The following is a 22,902-nucleotide window of genomic DNA, read 5'->3' as shown; positions in this document are numbered from 1 at the left end:
TTGCTATGGTTTGTGTGGGTGAGAGGTTTGGTTATACAGACGCACACACGCATCCACAACATGTAATGCTTAACAGGTAATGTTAAAAGCTTAAACTAGCTGTCCACAGAGACCAGTATACACGTGTTCTGTCTTCAGATGGGCATGGAACAAAACTATAGGCCCATTTATTTTTCACCATTTCAAACAGGACACAAAACTTTTTTTTTTTTTTAAAATCCATGTTGCTTTACTGAAGCTACCATAACGGCAGTACCAACAGGTACAGGTCACATGTAATGACAGAATGTTATTAGGCTACTTTGCAGGGATGTATTTTCTTTTACTAATATTATAATTATTATTAAGAAGAAGAAGAACAACAATTAAATAACAAGAATAGGAGACACAGCAATTGGAAGTGAATTGTTGGAGGCTGGTTCCTAGTAGAATCACTTGATTACATAGCTCTCCTATGATTCCAGCAAGCAGGATATCATGCATTTTCATATATGAACCTGAAGATTTATAGCACAAAATTAATGTATTAGCCTTTAACCTTACTAACAATATTCTATAATTTATTTAAATATATTTAGTTTAAAGATATCTGACATATTCCTGCATTAAAGTCATAAAACAATGTTCTGTTCTTTATTACCTAGGAATGGTGTTAAATGAGTTATTCCCCTTTTGATTTGTGTGTGTGTGTGACTAATTACATCACATATTATGATAACCAATAGAAATTGCGAGGGGTTGTTTGACTTTGAATGGTTGGTGAATATTTTAGTGCCCTAATGTTTTATTCTACATTGAATGCGTTTCAGATTAAATACTTTTTTTTTTTTAAACTTCCTGGCATAACAAAATAAATAAATAAAACAGCTCTAAATTAGCACATCAGAATTCCGTTTCATGTTAACAGGTTTCTGGAGTCCACAATCATGTTTAATTGATTCCTGATTAAGTGTTTACCACATCCTTTCACTGCATGGCAACAGAAACAAAACCTGGGGGCCAGTTCAAATATACCTTCATTTGAAGTCATTGGTTAAATAGAGGCTAATTCAATAAAATAAAAAAATGAGATTATATATATATATATATATATATATATATATATATATATATATATATATATATATATATATATATAAATATATATATTACAATGTGCTGCATGTCATTATGTTATATATGTTTGGTTTTTTTGCCCTAAAATGGTTCTATAAAATATTTAGACTATATCGTTTATGATAAACTGGGTGTTACTCACCGACCAAAATTTTAAATGATTAAAAAAACACACTTTAATTGTGGAATATTTTGCCATTGGATGGACAAATTGTTGTAATCTTCCATGGGCAGTTTTTATTTTTTAAACAGATCCTATTTGTGTTCATCTGCAGTATTTGTTGGCAGCGTATATTGAGACATTTTTTGCAATGCATTTGCTGATTAGCAGCTTTAATTACATTGCAAATAGAACACGATTCCTTGTTCTGTAAAACAAGCTGAATTGAGTGACTAACATGGGCTGGAATAGCAACACCGGTCCTGTTGTATAGCAATACCATCATGTTTAAGTACTGGAAAATAAACAATTAGGTTCATAGGAGCTGATCAGATGTTCGGTTGGTTTTAAAACTAACATGACATGGTTGGGAAAAAAGGAATGGAAAAAGTAGCACCCATTCACTTTCTGAGCTTCTCCAAGGCAAACTAGAAACAAAGACGGAGGCATACGAGCTTTTTCTTGGAACCACTGGTAAGTTTATCTGTTGCTGTGCATCTGATTTGGAGAATAAAACTTAAGTACTGGTATTGTTAGATCTGACACTAATGTTGTGTTTATAGTTTTGTGTTAGCCTATTATTTCCCAGTGTACCATAGTTATGGTGCGTCAAAAATAGGATTCCATATAAAGTGAATGCTGGCTGTTAAATCTACCTGTTTACGACTTTTTTTTTTCAATCTTAATTGTGTATTTAGTTGGGAAACGTGGGAACTTATCATAACTTTGAAAAATAACTCAAATAATACAATGTGAAAAAAAAAAGTTCTTATTTAATGGGGGGATGATGCAACAAGTCCCTCTGGCTATATTCAAATGCTAACAATACACCGTGTGTTGCGTTGGTTTGGCTTAAGAAGAGACATGCTATTTGAACATTATCGGAGTGTCCAAATCAGAACAGCATTCCCTGCCTAGATGTGTCAACTTACAAGCACAGCAAAATGCATAAAACAAAACATTTTAGTACAGGTGTGGTGTTATTTTGTGGTATGCATTAAAACGTGGTACACCGTATACTGCGCATGCCCAAATGTAATTTTTAGCTCAGATTACAAGGCAACCACCATCTGAAAGGGGTACGATGTACTTTAGCCCTTAGTTATTTTTGAATATCTATTTTTTTTTCCCACAATTCAGCAAATGTATGTGACCAAAAATGGTGTTATATAAAATCGTAAACATATACGATTTTGGGGGTGAAGTATCGTTTGTCTTGTTCCTAGTGATTTATGCAACTGTCAATCACAGCACTGACAGCGTACCATTTTTTGGCGTTAACGATAAGCGAAGCACGTTCTGATGTTGTATCACTTTCTGGCCCTATGCCGGTCCCAGCCTATATACCTGAATTTTTGAAAGGATATTATTATACAACTTGAATAGCAAAACTTGTAATTATTATTATTATTATTATTATTATTATTATTATTATTATTATTATTATTATTATTATTATTCAAAGATTTTTCTAGGTGCAATAAATTAGAGACATACATTTTGGTCAAGTTGTTTGGGTCTTCCAAGTGCCACAGTGCTTATACACATGCTCTTATCTCTATTTTACAGTACGGTGGGATTCGTTGTTTTATCACAATTTGTCCACAACTTGTTTGGTACATACCGGGGTCGTGTTATTTTCAGGTACTCTGTAAAAAGTGGTATGCAGCGCACTGCGCTTGCTCGCGCACGCCTAAACAATGGCTTAAGCAACTTCCTCTAAGAAAGCAGGAAAGTGCTCATTCAAATCTGGTACATTATGCTGTTTTCGGTCTTTTCCATCTTTTTTTAATTTATCAAATTTTCCAGTCTTTCACATCGTTGTTAATTTAATTTGTCATATTTTCCCACCAATAAGAAAATAGTATGCATTTATCATTTGCCATGCATTGGGTCTTGTACATTTATCTACTTGTGCAACTTTGCAGTGGACTTTGTATTTTATCTTGTTCGTCATTATTTTTTTTTCGTTTTAGAGAAATTGATTCAGTTAAGTTTGCAAAAAAAAAAAAAAAGTATAATTAACGGTAAATGTACCTCTGTTTGACAATAGAAAAACACCCATCAGATCGCAATTGACCACATACGACTTCCAATGTGACAACATATCGCTTTCTGACGTTACATGGGTCAAGTTTTGGTGGTACCACTTTCTAACACTACACTGGTAATAGACCTAAACTTTGAGCAAAAGAATATACTCCACAAATGTGATTGCCAGGAGACTGGTGTCTTTTTTTTGTTTGTTTTAAACCTCTTATGGAATTCTGGTTAGTCCCAGATGGACAGTGCTTTGCATGGCTTTTAGAACATATAAAAGTATGCTTCATGGAATCTGGTTAGATTATGCGGGGATATTTGCTGTAGTAAATTAATCCATATACTGTGAATGTAAGTGAGGTGCTGTAATCGTACTTAATTACCTACCTATCATTTTAAACTTTATTAAAATGGAAAAGTTAAACTGCATAATGATAAGAGAAGCTGTTAAAATGGTACTTGACCTATTAAAAGACAGCCCTGTCTCGTCCTTCATGCTCTAATAGTGGTCCTATAATTTAGAACTCCAAAACACATCATGTATATATTCTTCATAGATGTTATGTTATGAACACTTGTTCACCTTCGTATATTTCCGGACGCTAGGGTTTTCTTCGACTATTTTCGTGTGACGCATGGCGTAACGTTATCAAAACTGCGTAGGGCGTGATGGCGCGGCCCCTCCCCTCCCCCTCCCAGTCTATCTGGAAAAATAAAAAAAAACTTTTTTTTTTGTATCGAAGGAATCAACAGCCGCCATCTTGTCGGGTTTCGGAGTCAGGATTTCAGGGTAGCAAACATTTCTATTCAGAATCGGAGCGTCCGAAGTAGGTTTTAAAGGGTCCATTCTGCTGAAAATATAAATATTAAATCCTTTTGAAGGGATTTTGTGCGAAAAAACGGGGATTGGGGCGATTTAAATAGGGAAGAAACCCCCCGTATCTGATTTCCCCTTCTAGAAAGCGCCGCTTCTCTCCGTATCTCCGCTCCTAGCAGTATTGTTTACAGGGAGCCGCCGGCGGAGGGACAACGGTGAAGGAGCTAGGTCGGCAAATAACATATTTTTCTCTCGATATTTTTTAAGAAGCAAAAAATGCTTTTGAAACAATCAGTTTGACGTCTTAAACGAATTCAAATATGCGTATTTAGCTATTTGTAGAGAAAATTAGCTGTAAACCCTTTAAAGGGGGTTTCTTTTTTGTTTGTTTTTTGGCAATTTTTCCCCCCCATTTTTTTTTTTTTTTTTTTAATGGTTTTTCATTTGGGTTATTTTACTGACGATAATGTGGGTGTTGGGTGTTGAATTATCATGGGGTGAATGGCGGTGGCGGGGCGCTGTTGCTACCTTTTTGAGATTTTGTGTTGCTTAATCTGCTCCTGAATCAGTGAACAGCGCGATTTTTTTTTTTTATGGGGGGTGGGATATTTATATTTCTCGGTATTTTTTGTTGAAAAAGTAAAACAAAAAACTCCTAAGAATTCACAATGGCTGAAAACCTGCTGGACGGACCGCCTAACCCAAAGCGTCCAAAACTTAACTCACCTGCTCTTTCTGCCTCAGACAGTACAGGTAGGACGTTTTCTATTATTATTTTTTTATAACTATCTTGTCTGTGCCTGTGATATTTGTAGTGTATAAACTAGTAGAGGAATATTATTTATTATCAGTTATACGATTTCTGTAGAATACCGTAGCTGTCAAATCTATGCAATTTAAATGGAAACTGCAGTATTCATGCAATTGCTAGGTTTTAATGGGTGTACGGTAAGTTAACAAAACAGCGTCTCCTCTTGTGAAAATGTGCAAAAAATAAAATAAACACCACTTGTTGAGAAATGCAACTTGGACATAAACACAGATCAGGTAAGAAATATAGTGCACGCATTCGTGTACTGTTGAGTAATAATAACCATTATCAGGTGCATTGATGATCCAGGGTTTATAAATATAGCTGCTGACAGTGTCGGCATTTGACAGCGCTCAGCTGAAATGAACGCTGAAGTACCTTCATTATCATTTTTTCAAGTTAGGAACCTACTATGTAACAGCATTGTGAATTTACTTGACCTGTAAGTTAATCTTATTATAAATTATACGGAGTGCATGGCAATGTGATATTGGATTTCACGGAATCCTGAACTAAATTGTGCTTTAAATATAATTTTGGTTTGCAGTTATATGAATTGCGTCATCTGGTAGCAAGATACATGACATTGATGTGGACACTTATGCAAACCAGATTGTAAGAGCAGCATTGTTTGCGCGGTGTTTCAAATTTAGGATGATGTGTGTGCATGAATACTTTGTGGTATGCTAAATGAAATGTATAATATTATGTTAAATAATGCAATGCAAGTTCACATTGGACAGCAGAAAAACGTATCAAAACAAGTCTGACCGTGTTGTATAGAATCAGATTAATGATGTTGATGTTTAATTCGCATAAATAGAAAAATGTTTTCTTAAGTAATAATGTCTTTGCTTTGGTGCTGCACTTTGTATATTGAGAAACCTTTATTTATTAAAGTAAGTGTATACTAATCACCTTATTTAGGGCTACATTTGTGCCTTTACTGTAAAATGTCTTAATGTTAGTTCGTAAAAGTTGCAAACTTCCTAGAACACTAACAAAATTATTGTCCAGAAGGTACCACTAATATACCTGTTGTTAACTACTAGGCTTTATGTGGTTCAGGTTTTATGATTTACTCTTTTCGATGAATAATGTATGGGAGCTGCAGAAAAAATGGCACCTAAGGTTTTCTGAAATTGTTTCCTTATGCTGTTCCACTAAGGAAATACTCATGAGTTTTCTTGCTTGTAGTCATTAGAACATTTCTTCAGTTGCTTCTGTGATTCATTCTACAGTAAATGACAATGACTGTTCATTCAAAATCCAGTATTTCTGGTATCTTCATTGTATGAAAACTGGTATACCTCTAGTGCAACCCCCTACCCAGACTGACTAGAACGCAGTTCCCAATTAGGTCATATTTTCATGCACTTTCAAATTTTGTAGGCAACTCAACTAGTATACCATTTTTAGTTTCTCACTGATTTAGATTATTAGGGTTGCATTAACTAATTCATATTCTGGTAGGTTGACATAAATTGTCTGGACTCTATTTTTGTACTGTGTAATTGACATGCTTTACAGATTCTGGAGTCAGAGAAACTTTAACATTAATTTGAAAATGTTGTAAATATTGGCGCACTATAGTCTAAATTAAGCATCCCCTACGGTACTGCATTGTATTTGATTGCTCAATATGACCAATGCATTAATGGTGTGTATTAAAACCATGTCATTCTTGTAATGCACTGCTTGGAAAGCTGCAAAGCAAGCAACCAGATTGAAGAAGCGGACTTCATTCAGTTTTGATTACCTTTTTGTATTTGATTCGTCTGGTTTCTTTATTGGATGTGTCTGTGTTGGAGCTGGAGGTTTTAGTGTGTTTATAATGCATGCTGTTATATTTACTTTGTCATATCAAAATTCACTGATATGTAGCTCAGTCTTTCACACCGATATGTTTCAGGGGGCAGAAATATCAAACCGTTTATATAAAAAAGAAAAAAAGGCACTCCATACCAAAATTCCTTTGGAAACCAACATTTTGTTTGGATAACTGAGGTTGAACTAATGACATGAAATTGGTTTAGATAATGCAATAATTTACATTTTTGAAGAAAGTGGTGACAGTTCACAAATAAAGGAAATTTAAAATGTGTGTAGTACCCAAGCTGCCTATTTTATGCATTTTAAAAACAAAATAAACAGTCAGGTCACGTGGTAAGGACTGTCATGAATTATGAGCATAGCTGGTAAGATAGCCAGAAATGTTAGTGTAAAATGTAAAGCACTAGATTTGTACAAAGTCTATTAATTTAGATAGTTACAATATCATTCAACTGCAGCTATGGGAAGTGTAATTATTTCCCAGTTCTGTTCCCACCAATCTGTGTGCGCACCTCTTTCTAAATGGAAAGTATACAGTAGAGGTAACATCTATGTTAAGGAGGACTTAACCTAGACTGTCTTACCCTGTGTGGGGGACAGGACCACCGATTCTCCTATTTGTTGGACTGTGCGTTTATCCATAGAGATGATGATAATTCGGCTAAATGTTCCACTGAGTACAATCCAGACCCCCACTGTAAAAAGATGTTGCATTAATAGAAACAAATATTAGATAATATCTAATAAAGTTCGCCGCCCTACTATGCCGTGTTCCAAAAATGTGTGTATTTCTATGTAGAAGTAGAATGACATCTTTCAGGACCTGCAACATAGGGAGTACGAGCAAGGTCCTAATTGTTTTTCTCTGACCTAGGAGTAGGAGTAACAGAACAATGCTTCGCTTTGAACTTGCGACCTAAACTATTATTATTATTATTATTATTATTATTATTATTATTATTATTATTTATTTCTTAGCAGACGCCCTTATCCAGGGTGACTTACAATTGTTACAAGATATCACATTATTTTTACATACAATTACCCATTTATACAGTTGGGTTTCTACTGAAGCAATCTAGGTAAAGTACCTTGCTCAAGGGTACAGCAGCAGTGTCCCCCACCTAGGATTGAACCCACGAACCCACGAACCCACCGGTCAAGAGTCCAGAGCCCTAAACACTACTCCATACTGCTGCTCCATTAATAATTAATGTTTTGTAATTATTATTGTTGTTATTATTATTATTATGATGATGTATAAATATGACAGCATAGCCGTGTGTTTTGTTTTGAATGTATTTTATTTTGTTTTGTATTTAAAAAAAAAAAAAAAAAAAAAAATACAATGTTTTGTTATTTGGCAGTGTGGATGCAGAAGCCCCAAAAAAACCTTGTGCAGAAGGTGACCATCTCCCGAGTTAATTCATTGATTAATTGTTGCTAATCGGGAGATGGTCACCTGTATAAAAGTGCTCTGTGTGGGTGTTCGGAGGAGGAACGTGTGTGAGAGAGAGGAGGAAATAAAACAATGAAACAAAGTAAAAAGGATCAGTCAAGGCAACTGTCCAGCCTGACCTTAGTTATCGATTCAGTGTGGTGGTTTTGTTTAAAACATTTATTTTGCACTCTGTGAGCAGTGTTTTCTGTTTGTTTGAATATTTATTTTATTTTTGTTTGAATAAACACGATGCTGCCGCACCTTTACACCACAGTGATTTGCCTTTGTTTTTGTTCCTGCTTCTGGCCTGACGTCCTCACTTAGCCAACCCTGTCACAATGTGTAATAAACATAAGCAACAACATTGGAAGTGACTTGTGCAGTGTCCCGAACTGTAGCTATAAATCCAATAACACGTCTTGGCATTACATTATTTTTTTTTTAATGCTTTTGCTATATGTACCGGTGTATTTTTACCCTGTGCATTTTATTTTTTTATTTTTGTGCATTTTGTAATTGTTCAAACAAACTGCAGCACCTCATTGTTTTAAGCAAAGGATAGATCTTAATGATAGAATAATACATATTGTGCTAGGATATCGTACAACTTTAGGGTATTCTTTTAAAGTAAAACTACTAAAAAAATAATAAAATTGCACTTTTTAAGCTCTTTGTTGTAGTAAAATGCCAGTTTAAATCATTCCGTCAAAGGAAGTGGGATTTTTGTTTTGTTTTTGTGAATAACAGTAATTAAAAATATTTCTCCATTTTTTTTTTGTAACTCTTCGTTTTACAACTTGCATGATGCTTCTAACCTTAACTGTGATGTTAAGGTTAACATGGTATTTTATTATTATTATTTTTTTTTTTTTTGACAGTTACCGGCCCATCCCGAACGTATCGTGTCTCTTTTGTATCTTCTCAAACTCAAATAAAACACTCCACACATGGGCTGAAGTTCCCACTTTTTGATTACCTCCTGAATAAGTCATTGCGTGTCGGAATAGAAAAGGCTTAAACTGCTTATGTGAGAATTATGTAGCAGCCAAGGAAAAGACAAATATTTAGTTTGGGCACCAAACACACTAGGAAATTGCACCAGCCAAGCTGAAAAAAGGGAAAACATGCATTTAGTTATTTTTCATTCAGTTTTAGAGGTGACAAACTTATAAGCTCTCCCAGTGTATCAGATTACAAACCCTTCCCGTACCTCCTGGGTGAGAAGCAACTTTTTTTTTTTTTTTTCATGGAAACCAGTTGGGATGATTCCACCAAGCTGTTGGTGGATGTTGAAAACACTTTAATGCTACACAATGAGTCCAAACCTTGTCTATATCATGTCGGACAATGTCGTATAATAAGCCTTCTGTAAATGTTTGAACGTACAGAATTATAAATCTTACCTTTTATCCAAACTTATCATGCTTGCATCATATTCAACTTCAACTCCAGATGTAAAAATAAATCTGCATAACGTTCTATTGGATGGAAAATATAACAGGATTCAATGATTATATATAACATTTTCCATTAACTCTTTAAACCCCTGTGTGCCAGTCAAACATAGTAAAATAAGACACACATTTGATGTATACTTTTTATTTTTTGTGAGCTATAACAAATATTTATTTTTGAAAAGAGTAACAAACATGCCCAATAAATGTATGTTTTTTGTAACAAGCAAAACATGCAATGGACAATAATAAACATTTTATTTATAAACAGTATAATACATACAAAACACAAGATTTCTGAAGAATAAAAGTTTATAAAGAGGAAAACATAGATATGCATGATTTATGAATAAAGAAACTTTCAGTAAACAATAACGTACATTATTACTGTATCACGCTATTGTCTTGTGAAGTACTCGCATGTTTGTTGTTGGTGAGAGAGCGCAGGAATGTGAACCTCTTGAAAGCATGCAGAGACGAATGGCAGGGTGTATTGCTCTGTTGCTGTATACTCTGGTTCAAAATCAAAGGATGGTTTTATAATTTTCACAGTATAAAGCCTTCTAAAGTGATTCTTTTTAAAATCCCTCAATCACGCATTAAACGCTTTACTTCCGGGATCTGAATCAATCATATATGTTGCCGTATTTCATTTGCAATAATAACAAGCAAGTTATACCTCTATAAAATAAAAGTAAACAATTAGTACTGCAAATAAGCTGTACCAAACTTAAGATTGCCAGTGGTTTGCTGCTGTATCTTCCATTCTTCTCGATGCAATCAAAGATGCTTGCGCAAAATGCGATTTGAATAAAAATGTCACGGGACCAACCCCCCTGACTGCAAAACAAACATTTCACAACTATACTGTATGCACACTGACAGACCAGGCTGAAAGAAATCCCATAGAATCGACAGCAAATCTTGACGTACACAGGTACGCCACAGTACAGCAGGTGCTTGAGTACGACCTGGAGCTGAAGTGGTTAAACACCACTCAGACGTAAATAAATACAAAAGCAAGATCTTTGAACATTTGGTGATATTAAAGATTGCTTTGTGCACCGGCTGAAAGTCCTCACCCAGAGTGGTGTATGTCATATTGTTCTGCTGGATATGCTCCATCAAATGCAGCACATGGGAGAGCTATGCTGTTGGTATTTAGGAAAATCGAACCATCTTCATCACTTGGTATTGCTGGTTTCTTGATTAGTTGCAAAACCCAGATTTGATAGTAGCTGCAAGTGGGTAAAATGCATGCTGAAAAAGTGTTTTATAAACCTCTTCAATTAAATACTGCACCCTTATTTCTAGCTTAAAGGAATAGAGTCCAACCTGTTTAAAATTGTGGAAATTCATCCTAGCAGGACCAGGCAGATATAATTGTAGGGATTAATGCAATTTATATAGCTTTTCATACTTCCTTAAGCCATTCGTAAGCAACATTCACAGCTCACGGTTCAGTAACATTAAAGGATAAACAGCAGAACGTTTCCATTTGAACCTGCAGTGAATCTTTCATGTCTTAGTTTTCTGTTATATAAAGCATTTTTGCGGGTTGCCTTGTTAGGCACTCTTATAGATATCTGCTGTTTTTATAATATGAAAACAGCCCAATAAGTAATGAGTGCAGATTTTGTAAGCACACATACTAATTTAAAAAAGTCAAAAAGAAACCAGGGCCTGAATTAAAAAAAAAAAAATATATATATATATATATATATATATAATGTAATTCCATATATATATATATATATATATATATATATATATATATATATATATATATATATATATATATATATATAATATATGGAATTACCATTTCTGTACTGTAAAATGACTATGGTGTTGCCATACATTTGATTTAATCTAGGCCCAGGAGAGAGAGAGATCCAGAAATGTGCCATTTAAGTAATTTATTTTATTTGTAATATGTTATACGCATAAATGTACATAAGCTTGTAGAATCCACCACAACTGCACATCCCATATGTGTGTTTTTAATGCTCAGTTGATTCAGTGTGTACACGTGTTGGGTAATTGCTGGTAGAGAAAGTAACGCATTTTGCAGTGTTGAATAGAACAGGAACCTTGTAGTAAAGAGTGTGTGGGGTGGAAATGGAGATTGATGCTGTTGTGACACATTTCTGAGCCAGTGTTGAAATGTGAATCTCATCGACAGATGGATTCGCCACACAAAATGTCTTGTTTTGTCACACACTTCTCTGTGTGCGTCCATGCAGGTTCTACTTCTCTACATCTTTTGTGTCTGGTAGGCTTCAATCAGACTTTGATGACTTGTGATTTAGACAGCTTTTGTTGTACCAATATGTTTTCCCCACTAGAAGAGAGACTTGTCCCTGTGGGATAACCTGCTTGGAAAGCCTGTAGGGATAGAAAGAATCCATCTGTAGAATCTGAGACATCCTGGTTAGCTTGGTCAAATGAACATAAGATTTAAACCACCTGAACAAACCTGTTTGTACAGAAATCTGGAACTGTACAGTCAGTAGGTGATCAGTGCAGTGTGCTTTGATCCAGAATAGAGATGGTGAGAAAGGTTACTAAGGCATCTTATTAAACCTGCTTTTAAAAATGACTAGATTATTATCATAGCCTTGTTCTGGGCTATATAACTGGTACACATGGGTTTAATGTGAGTGGTGTGTGTGTTTTTTTTTTTTGGTGCATGGTTTTTGGTGATGTCTGAAAAGTACATATTGTGGGATATAAAATTTCAGTTTATAATACTGCAGACCAGTGGTTCCCAACGTTTTTCAATGTAGGGACCACCGTGGTTTGGATTTTTCCCACTGACCTCTTGCCACACATTTTCACATCAGCATTTTGAAACAAATTTGTATGTGCAAATGTATAAGTACATGTAGAAAGTAAAGTATTTATATAACGTACCTAACTGAATGAGATTCCTGGGCTTGAATCTTCATTAACAGGTCAGCAAGGAATGTTGTCATTTTGCACATTGAAAATTGCTGATGGCAAAGTTCCTGTTTTCTTTTGTTTTAATTTATTTTTAACATTCTGAATGCTTTCTAGATAAATGGCGTCTCAATTTTGCTGGTTTAAGAGTTTTGTTTGGCAAAACCTCTTGACAAATAATGCACTGAGGCTTGGGTCGTCCTCGGATCCAGTAAACGTAAATGCCAGTGCTGGTCCCTGCAACAGTTACCTTGTAGCAAATTGAATCTATCCAAAACATTTCTATTCGCCAACTTCGCTCGATATATATATATAAAAGACACCGGAATACAAAGACGAGGTGGGTGGGAAGCAATTTGAAAAATATAAAAATGATTGGAGAGTGTACAGGATGTTACTTGCCACTTCTGGTGGGCTGTGATGTGTAAATTAAACAGTTGATGGGATTTATAGCATTTTGGTTAAATATGACGACGTCGGAACAGACTACATATTGTTTCCAGAAGTAGTGTTAAGAGAATTTCCTTTTTGCATATAGTCTTGAAATATTTAAACTGGCTGAATAAACCCATATAATAACATGCAGCTGAAATCGATCATTCACACTATGGTACAGTTACAAGTCAAACGACAAATATAGGCTCTTTTTGTTTCACATTAACTTCTGTTACTATATGCAGCTAACCTCCAAAAACATATGGAAATAATAGGAATATTCCTATATCCCTGGCAACACTGTAGCACATTATATATTGTTGAAAATAAAGTAATAACTGGTTTTAGTGGTTGTTTATTTAATCATTTCATCTGAGTTAGGAACATTCAATGCAGTGTGCTACTTTTATGCAGAGCGACAAGGCTGGGACAGGCAGATAAGGTTTTTTTTTTCTTTCTTTTTTCTCCCCTGAACAGTGAACACAAACAGTAGAATTAGCACAGGTTAGATTCTACGTGAATTTTAGATGTAGATTTATTTTAATAATGCTAAAAAAAAAGTCTTGTCATTTTGACAAGATAAATGTGTCTTCATAATGTGTAACTTATTTGTTTGTTTCACATTAGAAAGCTATTTCCGTTAATGGCAGCTTTGAAGGCGATGCTTGGTATTGCATCAAAGGGAGCTGATGTATATATTCATTTATAGACACACCCGCAATAAATAAAAGAAAACGGATAAAGGGGGGGGGGGAAGCAGACTACATACATATATTATAGTTTTTATCACGTGGTTAAAGCTGTTTGTTTCTTAGTAGTAGCATAACGCGTGATTGTGTAGAAATGGGTTTTTGCAAGAACTGCGTAAACAAATTTTGGGAGTTGTTTGCGGACCATCTGGAGTTTACTCAAGTGATCTGCGGACCACCGGTTGGGAGCCACTGCTGTAGACTATTATAATAATGTATTATGACCAAACTAGTTTGTTGCTTGTCTGGTGTCGTAATTTCTTGTTATACAAGCCTGACCATTGTGAACATAATCTGGCTGGTTTTACAGTTCTGTACATTTATTTATTTATTTGGATGGCATTGTCTGTAGCTGAATCAGTGTGTTTGTTGGTTTGGGCATTGAAAGCTTTTGTTTAACCAATTTCACATAGACAAAATAAAACGTTCAAAACAATCTTCCATGCAATCCTCTCTCCATCTTTTGGCTGGAGGCAACTGCTTCCCTATAGACTAAAATGTTGGTAGATTTTACATAACAGTATTGCTGGGCTGTAACCAGGGCACAGATTTGACTAAGGAAGGACAGATTTTTCATGGCAGTTTCAGGAATAGGAACGTACAGTTATAGAATTCCCTAAATCTCCCTGTGAAATGTAATTTACAAATGAGCGTAGCCATGTCAGTTGGATTTTTTACTTTTGACTTGGCAAGCTAATAATCAATGATCTGCTTTTATGATCTGCACATGTTTCTGTTGAATACTAACTTTAAAGTTTCTTTAGCTGAGTAGACTGTCTTCAGCCAATGTGGTTAAGAACTGGGATCACCTTAATGGTTGAAATGTACCGTACTCAATTACTGAAATAGAAACACAAACCTTTTATTCGTCCAAAGACATTGCAGTGCAAGCTCACGTTTTATCTGGTGAAATCAAATGTCTGCAGTGTGAGGTTCCCTGTTGATGGCAAATCTGAGGAAGAATGGTCAATGAAAACCACATGAAACAATTTCTGCCTTGAGTGCTCTGATTTCCTTGTTTCTTGTTAATTATGAGTTTTAGAAAAAGAATGTTCTACAAACGCGCGCGCACACACACAAGTGATGTAATCATTATTGTAGACCGCTGGTGAATTTCCAACAGGTCTGAAGGACAGGAGGATATTTATTTTATTATGCAATCTGATGTAATTTGATTGCTTTGTTTCTAGGAATTTCTCTAGAAAGGCTTGCTGCCTGCCCTGTTCTGATCCTTTCTTGTTTGGGTGATGTATGTCCTCTTCCAAAAAGTAGATGTCCCAATTTTCAGTAATAAACCACTTCATCTTCTGTTCTGAAATATGGAGGATATATACAAAGCATACTAGGGTGAACACATCTGGATCCTAGGTAGCCCTTGAATCATCTCAATGGATTATACTGGTTTATTTAAAATAAAATACAGTAACTTGTATGGTAATGGTACTGAAAAAGGTGTTTCTGCACTGAATTGTCATTAATCCTACCCTTTTTTAAATGGACTTCAGCAGAGCTGTAGAGACTGCCTTGCTGAATAAAATCTTAACATCCCCTGAGTTATAAGAGTACATGCCCCAACAATATACAAGACACTAAAGCTGTGAAATGGCAAAACAAGGCTCTTGTACTCCCAGTGATACAGTTGAAGTGTTCCGGCTGTGTAAAGGCTGTCCCAGCATGGGTGAGCTGTCCTGCAAAGATGCTCTGCTCCGATAACTGATTGAAACCCGACACTTCAGCAGGAAGCAGAGTGCCTCTCTAAAATCTCTAGTAGTGTGTTATCTGACCACATTTCCAGTGATTTCCCTTTTCTGTAGTGAGTCAACAAATAGAGGGCTCTAGTGAGGCAGTGGTTTGTGTATTATCTTTCAGCTTGGGCATAATGACATGATGTACTGTTCTTAGCATGAGCAACTGCAGACTATTGTCTGTTTGTTTTCATGTGCTGCTTTTAAAGAATGTCCTGTTTTGTTTAGAGTCTCTGTATTGGTGTCATTCAATTCAGAGTGATATAGTGAATATAGAAGATTCTGGCAACCCTGTTATGGTCCAACAGATTTACAAGATCATAGCTGAAATAAACACATTACAGTAGACATCTAATTGAATTATTTTTTTATTCAAATAGGACATAAAGTGCAAGCAGGATGAGTGTTCAGAGAGTTGCTATGTAAATGTCATTTTGATAACTGTTTGAATCCTCCTAGATTTTAAGCAGCACAAAGTGTACATTTAGAAATTGGGTAACTCACTCGCCCCGAATTTTTTGTGGCAATATTTTGGAAGGTGGTAATCTTATTTTTTGGGGGGAATTAAGTGAATCTTGCTTTCTTCTGAAAACTATTTTGCACAGCAGTTTTAACTTATTTTGTAGTGTGAAGCAATTTCAAATTGTACTTAAGTGTAGCTTGGCTACCGTTTTTCCATTGTTTGAGTTATTTTTAGCATTTGCAGGAACTAAATATCTAACACAGGCTTTCAAGTACAGGAATTTGCTGGGACTATGGAGTGCTGAAACCAAAACAATGGCTTGTAATGGGCAGTCTTCCAGGATTGGGACATCGGTAATGTGTGCTAACAGAAGACTTGGCAATGATCTTACTGTCTAAGCCATTCATTGACATGAACTTGTGGAAAGTGAGGGAGAGTAACACATGCTGTGAAACACTTCCTGCAACATGCCTGCTGCTAGTGCTGCTGCTTGGTTTGTAAAAGGAAGCATGGTTTTGCAGCGCTATCACCTTCGCAGTGAGGTTGTCTATTGAGGTTACTGTAACACTAACAAGAGTTCAGTCAAGTTCATTGATCTTAGTCAGGCAGATTCCAACAGCTTCACTGGAGACCTCGCTGTTGAGACTCTCATTTGAATTCTACTGGCTGAGCAGATAACCTTCTGAAGGCAGATTCTGACAAACAAACACCAGAGGTGATTTTATAGTGAAGGTTTGTAAAGGGATTGGCAAGTTCTTTTACACAGTTATCCCATTTGGGCTATCGCAGACAAATTTGACTAAACGGATTTGAACACCTTTCATCCAGCTGTTTACTCTAAAAATCATTCAGAAGGCACATCCATTCCAGACTCCACCTCTGTAGCCATGACTGGGATATTGGCTGCAGGGAAAAACTCTTGCTTCTAGGCAGCCTGTGACCAATGTAATCAGAATTGTATATTTTTATTTAGAAATGTTACAATGGTGTGTAAACTGACAGGAATTTTAACAGTTATTTGTTCTCTACTTTTTAGATTTTGGATCTCTGTTTGATCTTGAGAACGACCTTCCTGATGAGTTGATCCCTAATGGAGGTGATCTGAACATGCTAAGCATGCTGCCTAATAGCGGGGGAGGAAGCGGAGTAGGGAACATGGTCCAGGATGCTGCTTCTAAACACAAGCAGCTCTCTGAGCTCCTGCGCACTGGGAATGGCTCCAGCAGTCCCCAGACTGGGATGGGGGGCCAACAGAGTGTTACAGGGGGCCTGGCCAACCTGGGTGTCATGGGCAAGAGCCCCTTGAGTCAGGGGATGCAGGTATCCAGCAGCTCCACCACAGCCACCTCCCAGAAACTGGTTAATATGGTCAGCAGTGCCTCTGCTGGTTCTGCCACCCAGACCGGGATGGGCATGAACCCTGGCTTCAATCAGGCCCTACATAACAACACCCAGGGCCATGGGCTCCTGAACCATAACTCCCAGGCAGGACAGGTGATGAATGGCTCCATGGGGTCTGTGGGTCGTGGTAGGGGAGCAGCTGGCATGCAGTACACAAATCCGGGCATGTCTGGAGGAGCAGGCAGCGTGCTGGCGGAGACTCTGAGCCAGGGCCCTTCGCAGCTGGGAGGGCACACCGGGATGAATGCACAGCAAGCTGGATCCATGGCCAAGGTAAGTGCTCTTGTTGGTGATGCTTCTCTTTGGTGCTGGTTTTGAAAGCTAAAGAGAAATGCTATGTTATATAATAAACACTACATTTAAACAAGGCCTGAGGTCTGAAATTCTAGCAATGCATCCAGTTCTATGGCAGATGTTGTAAAGAGAGAGTGTGCTGTTTCTCTCAAAGCTGAGAATGGCTTGCAGGCCTTTTAGAACACACTTGCCACTCAATTGCTCACTCAGTTGCTAGGGGGTGAATACTGGGGGATGTGAATAGTGTTTGTGTTGAGTGTAAATATTCAGCCAGGGGGCCTACAGAGTGATACTCAATGATTTGGTTCAAGCTACCCTCACAGTGACCTCCACTGTCACCAGAGGTTTACGGGAGAGTGACTTGATTCATTATGGTAGAATCAAGATTATATTGATGTCTTAAGAAAGAAGTTGGGTATTAACTTCAATGCATGTTCAAGTGCAAGTGTAGTAGGGCTGTCAGTTAAGCCTCCAAATAGCAATCGATTAATTGGGCACACAAAATATAATCGTTCAAATAAATGTCGATGATTGTACCGTCCACATGCATTTTGCAAGGGGTAATTAACTGTGTAACATAACATTCTGCGTGGTACTGTAGGAGTACCAGCATAAAGATGTTTTATATAGACATGTGCGAGCCGGTTCCTTTGAAACCGGGTACCCAGTTCCTGCTGTGGAACCAAGGAACCAGATACAAATATGAAGGATCCATTTCTAGTGAGGTTTTTTTTAAATAAAACTGATTTATTAAAAAACATCAATTAATTATCTCCAAGACTTTTTAATTTCTGTCAAATACATTTCATAACTATAATGAACACGTTCATACCTAGAAACAAAACTGGAAAAACACACACTAGACTGTATTTGTGTTTTATTGTCCTTGTTTTGGACTACTGTCTGATCACGGCTGTGTTTTTTTTAGTTTTGACTTATTTTTTTTCTCTGTGATTGTTGTGGTCTTTCTAATGTTTTTTATGGTGACATCAAACTGCAACACTAGTGCTTGTTTATATGTATATAAGATGCCAACACCCTCCCTCCTCCTCTTTCTGCTCGCACATTGACATACAGACATGTTTTTCTAAATAGTTTGGGAACCGGAATCGGACTCAAAATACCCGATTCCAATGACAGATACTAGATTCCAAAAATCTCCTCAAATGCACATCATTAGTTTGATCAGCTGTGGGCTGCACTGATTGTACTTAAATCGACTAGATGTGGTCATCAATCAGGAAACACAGATGGAGCACGCAGCCCAGTTTAAAAAATACATCATAAATAAACACAGTTTCCCAGGTTTAACAGTTCATTTTGTAACGCCAAAGAAGCGCAAACTATATACAGCAGGTTTTCTTCAATGTGCACAATTTATTTACATTTTTGCCAAGAAAACAAGCCTGTCGTCCTGCTCTGGATCCAAGGCGGCGTGCTTTTTGTTGAAATCGAATACACAGAGGGCGTGTACTTACAAAGCATTTTAAAAACTGATTTGCTTGTAGGATGGGACCAACAAATCAGATGCTAGTTAACACCAGCAGGAGAAGAGCACACCCACGTCTTTGGCAGAAATACTGTAAATAACAAGGCAGGGCCTGCGTTCGGTACAGTTTAGTTGATAAATAATGTTACTAACTATGTAATTATTTTATCGATTATCCAATATTTATTGAGGAATGGAATCGATTGAAAAATCAATTTTCAGTGTAATTGTAGCAGCCCTAAAGTGTAGCTTTTAGCTTGTGTGGCAAGTTACTGAATCTTTCTCCTACTGTAAGGAATTACAACTAGAAAGTTTTTTTTTCTGATCTAGTGTCAATGCCTAATTCACTGAAATTGGTTTCTATAAACATTTTGCTGCTGTACATTTCACTGTTTCACCTTAGTGTTTTGCTATAAAAATAACTGGATTTCTATATTAGAATTAAATTAAGTGTTTGTTTCCTTGAACAGATAAGATGCAGGGTGCTCAATAAAGCATGTTTTTTTTTTTTGTCTTCATGAGGAATTTCAGACAGAATCATGGCACACTGTTTGCTCAATTGACATCTTGTCACTACTGGAAGGCAAAGTGAATGCATGTCATTCAGGTAGTAGGCTAGTAACTATGTGTTTCTTGCTGTGGTTGCACAGCAATGGAGTTGAAATGCCAATAAGGAAAACCTTGTACAAATCGTGTTAAGTGGACAGTGCATGCTTGATGATGTGGGGGTGGAGAGCACTCGACCAGGCGACTCGAATAAAACATTTTCTTTTGTCACCCTCATCTGGCTTTCAAGTAGTTTGCTAAGTGCTCTGTGTGTGGGTTGGAAGCAGTTTGGCTTTCTCAAGTCTGTTGGATCTCTGTCAATGCAAGGGACTGCAGCATATAACAGTAATATAAGGGGGCTGGTGGCCTAATCTGACACTTTTTTTTTTTTTTTTTCCCTTTATACTTGGAGCTTTATACCCAAACCTTATGTTTACACCGCAGGGTTCCTAGACAGACATTAGTTCATTCTCCAACTCTTTCTTCTTACTTTGTTTTGGATAAAGTGTTTTTGTTTCTTGTTTTAGATTCATATTTTTTACTTTAAATATTGATTTAAATGTTTACTTTTCTACTGTACAGTAAAATGCAACAAATTGTGTCGGTAATCTTGGTACAGGTATTGCGTATTATATTAAGTAGAAGTTTGCTTTCAGTACACAAAATAATTAGGTCAGTTTACTTAATGTGTTGAGTGTGCTGTAGTACAGTAAATTTTAGCAGGGCACAGTTCTGTAACTGCCAGACCTGTAAAATAGTGGTGACTGGTTAATAGAAGTGTAACGTTTCATTGTGTTTTGCTAAATTGTGATACTTCTTGCTAATAATGTCTATCATGAGCCGTGTATTATGATACATGAATAACCACACTAGTGCTGTAACTACACAAATATGCACCATTTAAGTTTTGCATTTTAAACCTTTTGATCTTATTACAATACACAAAGTAGACCATCAGGATTATAGCATACATCGTGATACATATTGTATTGTGACTTTTATAGTATGATCACTACTTGTATAAAGTAGGGAATTTCCAAATGCATTTGGATTAAGCAGGAATGACTGCCGGTTCAAGCAGCTGTTAATGCATCTTGTTCGTTTCAGATGGGTTTGCCTGGAAACGGCAGCCCTTTCGGACAGCCATATGGACAAAGTGCTGGGCAACAACTGGGAGCTGCTGGTGTGAACCCCCAGTTACAGAACAAAGTCGGCCTCTCGAACAGCCTGCCACCCTTTCCCAGTGACCTGAAGGGAGCTGCCGTTACTAGCGTGCCAAACTTGGTGAGGCAGATATTTACATTTCTAAACTTTTTAGATTTATAGTGAGTTATACACGCTTCATAATTATGTGTATATCCGCTTTAAAAACTTTAAACATGGGGGCTCCCGAATGGTGCATCCAGTAAATGCGCTCTGCGTGGAGTGCAGGATGCGCCCTATAGCCTGGAGATCGCAGGTTCGAATCCAGGCTATGTCACTGCCGACCTTGACTGGGGGTTCCTAGGGGGCGGCGCACAATTGGCTGAGCGCCGCCCGGGTAGGGAGGGCTTAGGCTGGCAGGGGAATCCACAGTTCACCGTGCACCAGCGACTCTTGTGGCCGATAGGGTGCCTGCGGCTCTGTAGTGGAGCCATCATATCTGTGTTGTCCTCCGGCACTATAGGTCTGGTGGCCTCGCTGTGGATCCGCAGTGCAAAAAATGACGGGATTGGCAGGAGCACGTTTCGGAGGACGCGTGTTCCAGCCTCTGTTTCCCGATTTTCGACGGGGTTGCAGTGGATACAAATAACAATTGGGCATTCCAAATTGGGGAGTAAACCGGGGTAAAAACCATTGGCGATGACTAAATAAAAAAAATAAATAAATACATTTAAAATTAAAACATTAAATTGGTTTAAAGATTTTTTTGGAGGTCTATCAGTAGTTCCAAAACTAGCATCCTGGACCATAGTTCCAAAACAATATTGATGTTTTAAAAATAAATAACTTTTATTTAAAAGTGCTTGTTTCATTCTCAGATGCAGCAGCAACCCCAGCAGCAGGTGCCATCGGTAGGGATGGTCCCGACTCAGGGGGTCTCCACAGGCCCCACCGCTGACCCTGAGAAGCGCAAACTGATACAGCAGCAGCTGGTTCTACTGCTCCACGCCCACAAGTGTCAGCGCCGCGAACAGGCCAATGGGGAGGTGCGCCAGTGTGCCCTACCACACTGCAGGACCATGAAGAACGTCCTCAACCACATGACGCACTGTCAGGCTGGAAAATCCTGCCAGGGTAAGCAGGGAGCTGAGCTGCTGTGGGAATACGTGCAACAAGGCACAATTCAGCATGCGTGTAATTAACTGTTCACTTGTAATATTTTAGTTCCGTTTTTTTTATTTATTTTTTTAATCATTTACTGGGGTCCGGTCCTCCTGGGGCTGGCCGCGAGATGGTTTTACAGGTGGCCATATCACATACAGCAAGTTCTCCCAAATGATCCTATAAAGCAATGTTCCCCAGACCGGGAGGTCAATTAATTTAAACAAATGCTGCTGTTAGGAGCTTGGGGTTATTTATATATAAACCTCAGTAGAAAATGGGGCTTGTCTGTTGGCTAATTTTTGAGAAATCATTGTTTTAAAGCTACCAACTGTAAAGCGGTTAAATTAGATCCATCATTTACCTAATATGATATTGAATTTCAGTTTGCTGATCTAAAAAAAAATCATTACATAATTAAAATCGGTTCAGTTTTTTAATTAACTTTTTTTTTATAAATTCTTTCCTGTTTTTTCAACCTTTTTTCTCTTTTGCATTTGTTAACACTGTTGGCTAGTAAGACACTGTTACTATTTAACAAATCCACACTGCTTGGGTAAAGCGATTTCTGTGAAATTCTTGTTTTTCAACATTACGAACTCCTGTAAAAGTAAATCTAGCCAGGTGTGGAGTTTTAGTTGGTCACTTTGGCTATATGCTTTTAACTGAACTGCAGTTTATGTTGCGAAATTCAAAGTGTAAAGGAAATATTCAGTTGAGATCTCAGTTACTGAAATGGGATTTGAGTTTCTTGTGTTGGACTCCTTTTTGTGTGCAAAAGGTGTAAAGCTCATTAGTTCAGGTCTAAACTGCTAGCTAATTGAAGGGGAAAAGGTGTATGTGAAGCTGCCATTATCTCCC

The 22,902-nt window shown here is 37.2% G+C and overlaps 1 protein-coding gene across 5 annotated transcripts in view; it reads left to right on the top strand.

Moving 5' to 3' along the window:
• The first annotated feature begins 1,522 nt into the window (after window positions 1-1,522).
• Window positions 1,523-22,902, top strand: part of LOC117431768 (CREB-binding protein-like) — a 49,302-nt gene continuing 27,922 nt past the window's right edge. For 3 of the 5 annotated variants that reach the window (XM_034053072.2, XM_034053071.2, XM_034053069.3), the window contains exons 1-4: window positions 4,046-4,886; window positions 17,044-17,681; window positions 20,845-21,021; window positions 21,759-22,014. In XM_034053072.2, the coding sequence (XP_033908963.1) occupies window positions 4,802-4,886; window positions 17,044-17,681; window positions 20,845-21,021; window positions 21,759-22,014 (1,156 nt within the window). In that variant the 5' untranslated portion in view covers window positions 4,046-4,801. Of the gene's footprint in view, window positions 1,751-4,044; window positions 4,887-17,043; window positions 17,682-20,844; window positions 21,022-21,758; window positions 22,015-22,902 lie in introns of those variants that run through there. The other 2 variants (XM_058995808.1, XM_034053070.2) reach the window with 2 other exon arrangements.

The sequence above is a fragment of the Acipenser ruthenus genome, chromosome 22, assembly GCF_902713425.1.
Source record: "Acipenser ruthenus chromosome 22, fAciRut3.2 maternal haplotype, whole genome shotgun sequence".
NCBI classification, from domain to species: domain Eukaryota; kingdom Metazoa; phylum Chordata; class Actinopteri; order Acipenseriformes; family Acipenseridae; genus Acipenser; species Acipenser ruthenus.
Note: the sequence above shows the minus strand (reverse complement) of the source record. Positions and strands in the feature narration are given on the sequence as shown.